We start from the raw sequence: 8,803 nt of genomic DNA, 5'->3' as shown, positions 1-8,803 counted from the left end.
TACTTGCTCTCATATTATTATTCCTCTCACTTCTTGCTTACTTCTTCCTTCCTTTTCTTTCTTCCTTCAGTCCTCGTCTCTGAACACACACACACACACACACACACACACACACACACACACACACGGCAGGAACGTCCATGCTATGTGTCAACGTGTGTGTGTGTGTGTGTGTGTGTGTGTCGCATTGCTCACTTAGCCGGCAGTCTAACCCCTCTCTCTCTCTCTCTCTCTCTCTCTCTCTCTCTCTCTCTCTCTCTCTCTCTCTCTCTCTTTCTCTCCACCCATATACCTACTAATAAACACACAAAGGTAAACACATTAATAAAACAATAAATATAAATGGATTAACAACTTATAAATAAATAGATAAATAAATAAATAAGTAAATAGATAAATATAATAAAAAAATGAATAAATAAACGCTCGCTTGATGATAAAAAGATGGTTTCCACATATTTCTACCTGTAATTTTAGAGCTTAATTAATCAATACCTGCTTCCGTATTGAAATTTAATATAAACTTCTTTTTTTTCATCTTATTTATTTATTTATTTGTTTGTTTATTTATTTTCTTTTACTGGTCTTCATGTTTGTTATATGTTCTTGGGTTGTTGTTGTTGTTGTTGTTGTTATTGTTGTCGTTGTTACCACCACCACCACCACCACCCTCACTGCTATCCTCTATTCAAAACCAACTAAATAAAGCAAACACCATTACCGAAAGAAAATAAATAAACACATAAACAAAAAAAAAAAAAAAAGCCAACGGAAAACGGAAAAAAACTCAACATACACTTAACTAAATCAACACAAAGAAAACGGGAGGAAGGGGGTGCAATTTTAACTTCATCTAGCACCTCCTCATGATTCCCTGGAGAGCGACAAGCAATCTGCACCCTCCTCTCCCTCCTCTCCTTCCCCTCCCTCCTCTCACTGCAGCTTTAGGACATCAGACACACGCACACACGTCTTGTCGAGCCACCTACACACGCACACACGCCTTGTCGCGCCACCTACACACACACACACACACACACACACACACACAAAAACACACACATGCAAAAAACTAAAGATTTGGAAGGATTAATGGGTGTAGTAATAGTAGTTGTTGTTGTTGTTGTAACAAGAACTACTACTACTACTACTACTACTAATACTACTAATACTAATACTACTATTACTACTACTAGAATCTTGTGAAACCACCACCATAAGAAAACTACATGATCTTTCTTTACATCTTTCACAAAACAGACTGCTACCTCAAATGATTTGATAGAAGCGTGCATCTCCTGAAATCATGTAGAGAAGTAAGTTTTCTTGAGTTAGCGCTCTTAAAAGTTTTCGTTTTCTTTCAGGATCAACATTTTCTTCTGGGGGGTTCTTAGGTATGATCTTCGGGACTTTTCCCTAATTACTAATTATTCTCTGAGACCTTTCTTCTTACTTCATAGTTATCTCTGAACATTATACTCGCTAAAAATTGCTAAATGTACTATTTTTATTCTTTCTTATTCTTTCTTCACGATGTTTATTAAAATTTCGTTTCTTCTAGTGTTGTTAGGTGTTGCTTAGCGCAGTGAAACGGTAATTATTAGTAAAATTCTTGTACGTTTTATTTATTTATTTATTTATTTATTTGTAATGAGACGTTTGATTAATTGCTAAAATAATTATACGCTTTGTTTTCACTTCTTTCTGAAATGAATTTTCGTTTTCTTAACTTGACGAAGAAAACGGTCTCCCAAAGAGCGCCGTAGCTCTGTAGTGAATCCGAGCCCAATGTAAACAAAACGTACCTTTGCGAGAATAATTTCATCAGTATCTTCCCTGGCACTGAAGGAGGATGACATAGCCGAGGGTCTCCACATCAGTATCATTACCTGTTTCGCTTGACATCTTTAAAAATGTTCTGAATGCAAATCACTCTGTAATGCCCCCGCGCTGAGGCAAAGGCTGGACTACTGGCGAGGCGGGAGACGTAAAACTCAGCTAACTACTCAGTGTTAATGTTTATGTGCTGCTGTTAGGTATATGCCAATTTGGTCACCTTGTACAGTACTTAAATTCCTCTCTCTCTCTCTCTCTCTCTCTCTCTCTCTCTCTCTCTCTCTCTCTCTCTCTCTCTCTCTCTCTCTCTCTGTCTGGTTTATTTATTTGTTTATTCATTTATTCATTTGTGTGTTCCTGCATCTGTTTATCTACTAAATTTATGAATTATTTTTCCTTCTCCATTGCTTTTATCAGGCTGGGAGGAGGAGGAGGAAAATAGAGATAATCACAGAAACAGCTGGCTTCACTCCCAATACTCTCTCTCTCTCTCTCTCTCTCTCTCTCTCTCTCTCTCTCTCTCTCTCTCTCTCTCTCTCTCTCTCTCTCTCTCTCTCTCTCTCTCTCTCTAAGCACGAATTAAATGGTGATAGTAAAATGAATTAGTGAAGTTACGTATAAGTAAGATTATGTATATGAATAAGTGAAACATAAGCTTTTCGTCTCATCAAGTCCTCTCCTCTAACTGACTGTCTTCAGCCTCTCTCTCACCGCCGCAATGTTGCATATCTAGCTGTCTTTTACCGCTATTTTCATGCTAACTGCTCTTCTGATCTTGCTAACTGCATGCCTCCCCTCCTTCCGCGGCCTCGCTGCACAAGACTTTCTTCTTTCTCTCACCCCTCTCTAACGCAAGAGTTAACCAGTATTCTCAATCATTCATCCCTTTCTCTGGTAAACTCTGGAACTCCCTGCCTGCTTCTGTATTTCCACCTTCCTATGACTTGAATTCCCTCAAGAGGGAGGTTTCAAGACACTTATCCTTCAATTTTTGACTACCGCTTTGGACCCTTTTATGGGACTGGCATTTCAGTGGGCATTTTTTTTTATTGTATTTTTGTTGCCCTTGGCCAGTGTCCCTCCTACATAAAAAAAAAAAAATACATAAAGAGAATGATTTAATAATGAATGATATCTGTAAGACGGGGATAACATTAAGTACTAATAAGAAAATAAATGATAAACTGAATAATAAAATAATAGAATAAAAAAAATTTAAAGATATGTACACTAATACTCTACGGTCAGAGAGGGTTTGGGGGGCGGGGTGCCGCGCTGCCTCCCAAACACACAGCCAGGTGGTCGCTTCCCAGGGTCACGTGGCTGATGATCCGTGTCAGGCTGTGCTCACCTACGCCTCGCCCTTCTCAATGAGTTCAAAGTTTTATTTTAATTATTATTTATTTTTCGTTAAATAAATCATCTAATTCCTCGTTATATTCCTTCAGGTTGCCCTATAAGTATTATTAAACACAACAAGCTTCCCCTCGTTAAGTCAGGTGTGAGTTAACCCTTTCCCTACCACGATATTTGGCTAGTTCTAACCTGGGTATCGTTAAAAGACTGCATTAGGCTAAGACTCATACTTATTGCAGTGAAAGCGTTAAAAAAATATCCCCACTTATTCATCCACTACAATAAGATTCCCTTTCATTATTTTCCAACGAGTGATCAAATATTTAAAGACGTCTGGCAATGGTCTATGGGGTTCTAAGGCTTAATTAATAGAAGCAGCTTGTGAGGGCCGGCGTCTCCCCGTGCTGGGTCAGGCTGGCCGCGGGACTGTTGCCTTTCACGATCAGTTCAGCATATTTTCTTTCGTAGAGTAAATACCACATGTACCCCTTTTATTAATTATGATTACTTTCTAAATACAGTTACACATAATATAATTGCCGACCTTGAAACAACTACAAGGTGAAGCACAAATACTCGCATTTTTTTTTTATTTTGTTATCCCTTAAAACGTCTTATTTTTTTTTTATTTATGTAGAAGGGACACTGGCCAAAAATCCAAATAAAAAAAAAAAGAAAGAAAAAAAAGGCCCACTGAGATGGCAGTCCCAGAAAAGGGTGCAAAATAGTAAAAAATTAAAGGATAAGTGTCTTGAAACCTCCCTCTTGAAGGAATACGAGTCATAGGAAGGTGGAAATACAGAAGCAGGCAGGGAGTTCCAGAGTTTACCAGATGTGGGAGATGCATTCTGCCGCACCCTGTACAAAAGCCAGCGAGAACAGAGTTAGCATTTTCCCAGCAACACTGTACAACATTTATGCCATGTTTATTTATTAGCCTATTGATGTACATGTGCTATATTATAATTACTACTATTCATCCACCCCAGCCGCCATATTGGATTGGTTTTACTACTACTACTACTACTACTACTACTACTACTACTACTGTTTATCTGTCTATCTAGTGTCTATTTATTTATCTATTTATATTCCTATGTGTCCATCGATAACAACAACAACAACAACAACAACAACAACAACAACAAGAACAACAACAACAACAACAACGACCTACTAAGAAAAATGCAGACAACACACTCCCTAATTCAGTACCAGCAATTGCCCCCCTCCTCCTCCTCCTCCTCCTCCTCCTCCTCCTCCTCCTCCTCCTCTTCCTCCTCCTGAGTGGGAAGAGTGCCATCTGTTGGAGGGCTTGGGTGCAATGGCAGTTGTTGTTGTTGTTGTTGTTGTTGTTGTTGTTGTTGTTATTGTTATTGTTGTTGTTGTTGTTTAATTTACTGCAGTGATAGCCAGAGTGTATTTCCAGGTAATGTCCCCCCCACCTCCCTTCCTCCTTCCCCCGTCTCTCTCTCTCTCTCTCTCTCTCTCTCTCTCTCTCTCTCTCTCTCTCTCTCTCTGGGACTGGATGTCTGAGCGGGTGACTGAACTTAATCTAGCTTAACCTGACTTAACCTAACCTAACCTAGCTTGACCTGACCTAACTAACCTGACCTAACCTAACCTAACTTAACCTAGCTTAACCTGACAACTATTTGTTCTCTCTCTCTCTCTCTCTCTCTCTCTCTCTCTCTCTCTCTCTCTCTCTCTCTCTCTCTCTCTCTCTCTCTCTCTCTCTCTCTCAAGAAGAAGAAGAAGAAGAAGAAGAAGAAAAAGAAGAGGTAAAAGAAGAAGAAGGAGGAGGAGGACGATGAAGAGGAAGAGCAGGAGGAGGAGGAGGAGGAGGAGGAGGAGAAGAAAAACATATGTTAATTTTCACTGGCCTAGATGTGTGTGTGTGTGTGTGATGTGTGTGTGTGTGTGGTGTGTGTGTGTGTGTGTGTGTGTGTGTGTGTGGGTATAAAGGCGAGAGGATAGGTGTGGGTGTCATTATTAACAAGAATGGCTCCTCATCTGCTGATATCTGCCCTCCTCCTGCTGGTGAGTCTCTCTCTCTCTCTCTCTCTCTCTCTCTCTCTCTCTCTCTCTCTCTCTCTCTCTCTCTCTCTCTCTCTGATAGTTATAACAACAACAACAACAACAACAACAACAGTGGTAGTAGTGTCAGTGTCAGTAGCAGTAGCAGCAGCAGCAGCAGCAGCAGTAGTGGTGAGTACACTCGTAATGACATACCTGCAGTGCTTTATATTCTTTCTTGAGGTTAGGCTTTATATCAGAACCAATTTGATAACGTATCTTGCATCCAGTGTGGTGGCCGCCGCGGTGCAGTGGTGCACACGCGCTCACCTTGGGGACCCAGCAATCCATAGCTGCTTTATTTATCCTTTATTTATTTACTCACCACATCTCCCCTGCCTGCAGGTGTGTACAGGGGCGTACGGTGACTCCCGATGCCAAGCAACCCATACATGTACAAACGCAGGCTACTTCCCCAGATGCCCCGACTTCTGTGACACCCAGTACTTCAGCTGTGACGCGACGGGCAACGCTGGCGTGCTGTCCACCTGTCCCTTCGGTCTGGTCTTCGATCCTGACCCCACCTCACATAAATGTGTGCTCTTTCAAAACTGCACCCTGCTGTCTACTCCCTGTGCCCCCAACCCACCAGCATGCAGTGGTGTCTTTGAAATAATGCCGGCTTGTCCAAATTGCTATAGTTTATTTTATATGTGTGATCCAAACCAGCCCACGGGAACTCAAGTGGCGTGTGGCACTGGCCTGATGTTCAATCCCATCCCCTCCCATCCCGGTTGCATCCCAGAGAGCGACTGCCCCTGCACTGACCCCTCCTGCTAAGTGGGCGTCAGCAGACCACCGCGCTGCCTCCAGGCGCTGCCCTCCACGCCAGGCCGAGGCCACCACTGTGACGGACTGAAAGGGAGAGGGAAGATGTTACTAGAATTTGCTAATGCTGACTGAATGTGTGTAGGTGTGTACGTATGTATGTATGTATGTATGTAGGTAGGTAGGTATGCAGGTATGTACTAATTAGTATGCTGTCCTGTTATATAAGACACAAGGAAAGGTTCACTCATAAGCAAAGCCCACATAAAATACATAAATAAATAATTCTAAAAATACATAAAAGAGAACATTAAAAAAATAAGATAATAAATTCGTATTAATTGTGCGAGAGAGAGAGAGAGAGAGAGAGAGAGAGAGAGAGAGAGAGAGAGAGAGAGAGAGAGAGAGAGAGAGAGAGACTACACTGTCAGTACCAAGAACACCCTTGATAAGCTGACACATCTCCGTGGCCTCTGAAGGCAGCTGCATTGAGAGAACAGCGTTTCAAAGTACAGATTCTAGATGAGTGTCTCGTCAAATATAATAAGATAAGGTGCTTTCAGGGGTGTTTCGATGATTACAGCCATAGTTTAACATACACTTTACATTTATGTGGCATCTAAAAACAATCCTGGTGAAAGAGAACAAAGTTATTCAGATAGCAGATCATGCCTTTCTGTCCCTCCTTCGTTTGTCATTCTCAAACAACTGCCTGTGACGTAACCCAAGTGAGGAGGAGGAGGAGGAGGAGGAGGAGGAGGAGGAGGAGAGAAGAACATATGTTAATTTTCACTGGCTTAGATGTGTGTGTGTGTGTGTGTGTGTGTGTGTGTGTGTATAAAGGCGAGAGGACAGGTGTGGGTGTCATTAGTAACAAGAATGGCTCCTCAGCTACTGTTACCTGCCCTCCTCCTGCTGGTGAGTCTCTCTCTCTCTCTCTCTCTCTCTCTCTCTCTCTCTCTCTGATAGTTATAACAACAACAAAGCTATTCTATTTATTCTTTATTTATTCACTGGCCACACCTCCCGTGCCTCCAGGTGTGTACAGGGACGCACGGCTATCTGTGCCTGGACTCGCTCAGTTGTCCAGACGTAGGCTACTATGCAAAATGCTTCGACTTCTGCGACACCCAGTACTTCAGGTGTAACGCGGAGGGCCAGGCTGGCGTGCTGTCCACCTGCCCCTTTGGTCTGGTTTTTGATTATGACCCTGCTGGCGTCTCGTCTAAGTGTGTGTTGTTTGAGGACTGCTCCCACATGTCAAATGGCTGTGACGCCAATCCACCCCAGTGCAAGGGCGTCTTTGAAATGCTGCCGGCTTGTCGAAACTGCAGTGATACTTTTTATTTCTGTGACCCAAACCAAGCCACGGGAGTTCATGCGGTGTGTAGCCACGGCATGATGTTCAATCCTGTTCCCTCCCATCCCGGCTGCATCCCAGAGAGCGACTGTCCCTGTACTGACCCCTCCTGCTGAGTGGGCGTCAGCAGGCCACCGCGCTGCCTTCGCGTGCTGCCCTCCACGCCAGGCCGAGACTCTCCACCACTGTGACGGACTGAAAGGGAGAGGGAAGATGTTACTGGAGTTTACTAGTGTTGATTGAATGTGTGTGTGTGTGTGTACGTATGTATGTATGTAGGTAGGTATGTACTAATTACTATATAAACAAAGGGTATCCTTTTACTCTTGCACCAGTCTCAACACGACTTTTCTTACCTTTCTCATCATGTACAGCTTCTCATTCTGAGTAACTTGAACCCCTTACATACCCACCGCAAATATTCCATAATGTTGGCAGCAATTTTTTTAAGATTTATCCGTTTTTCGGGAAGCAAACTCGCTCGCTGCCGTGACAACGCTGGAAGTGAAGGATTCTTGGATGGGCGAGCACTGATCTGCCTACGTACTCCAAAAGATGAGTTCGTTTGTGCGTTCATATATTGCGCAAACGTGAAATTAGTTACGGTGATTGGTTCTTTTGTTTAGGAGTGCAGCCGGTGAATTAATTTAGCCAGTCATAGCGTTTTATTTCAACCTGTGGAGAGAGAAGCGGCTCAGTTTGAAATATTTTAATTAGCCTGAGGAAGATGTCTGGCAGCGGTGGGTGGGTGTCGCTTCCAACATGTCCGATGCATAGCCTCATTTTACGAAGATGAATAAGGTAACGACTTCATATTCATTTCTTAGCCTCGCCGTTTATGTTAGGTTAGATGAGGATAATTTACGAGTAGTTAGATTAGATTAGTTTAGTTAGGTTATGTTAGCTTGGTTAGGTTAGTTTGGTTGGATTAGTTTGGTTGGGTTAGTTTGGTTGAATTAGTTTGGTTAGGCTAGTTTTGGTTATTGGTTAGTTTTTGGGTTTGGGTTAGGTTTGGTTTAGTTTGGTTGGGTTGGTGGTGGTGGTGGTGGTGATGACAGACAGCTGGCGGACAGCGCGGCAAGCGGCAGCCAGTCCTCTCGGGGAACATGTTGCATTGCCAGTGAGTGTTGCTGCTGTGTTTCTTAGCCTATACTTGTGAGAACCAAGCTATTTATTTTATTTTTTTTTTCTGGTAGATTTATGTGTTTTTGTATTAATCTGCTTTTAGTCTTTTATCGCAAAAAAACATTTGTTTCTGATGGGAGGGTCGGAGGGGGAGGTTGAAATAATAAAAATAAAAAAAAATAATGATTTGCGGGAAAAAAAAAAAAACTTCCAGAGTAATTCAAAACAGACCGAAAACTACCACACACACAAAAAAAAAAAAATCGTCCGGAATAGAGAGAG

The 8,803-nt window shown here is 42.3% G+C and overlaps 1 protein-coding gene across 1 annotated transcript; it reads left to right on the top strand.

The window, feature by feature from the left end:
- Nucleotides 1-5,094: 5,094 nt before the first annotated feature.
- LOC135092472 (uncharacterized) lies at nucleotides 5,095-7,737 on the top strand. The gene is made up of 3 exons (XM_063991018.1): nucleotides 5,095-5,232; nucleotides 5,614-6,954; nucleotides 7,075-7,737. The coding sequence occupies exons 1-2, from the start codon at nucleotides 5,194-5,196 to the stop codon at nucleotides 6,046-6,048; spliced, it is 474 nt and encodes a 157-aa protein (XP_063847088.1). The 5' UTR covers nucleotides 5,095-5,193; the 3' UTR covers nucleotides 6,049-6,954; nucleotides 7,075-7,737.
- Nucleotides 7,738-8,803: the final 1,066 nt, after the last annotated feature.

Source organism: Scylla paramamosain, chromosome 40, assembly GCF_035594125.1.
Source record: "Scylla paramamosain isolate STU-SP2022 chromosome 40, ASM3559412v1, whole genome shotgun sequence".
Lineage (NCBI taxonomy): Eukaryota > Metazoa > Arthropoda > Malacostraca > Decapoda > Portunidae > Scylla > Scylla paramamosain.
This window is presented reverse-complemented; position numbering and strand designations above follow the sequence as displayed.

Bases quoted from the DNA above. Each gene is read 5' to 3' on its own strand.
- LOC135092472 (XM_063991018.1), top strand. From the start codon at position 5,194: ATGGCTCCTCATCTGCTGATATCTGCCCTCCTCCTGCTG. The intron at 5,233-5,613 runs GTGAGTCTCTCT...CCCTGCCTGCAG, and splicing joins TATCTGCCCTCCTCCTGCTG to GTGTGTACAGGGGCGTACGG.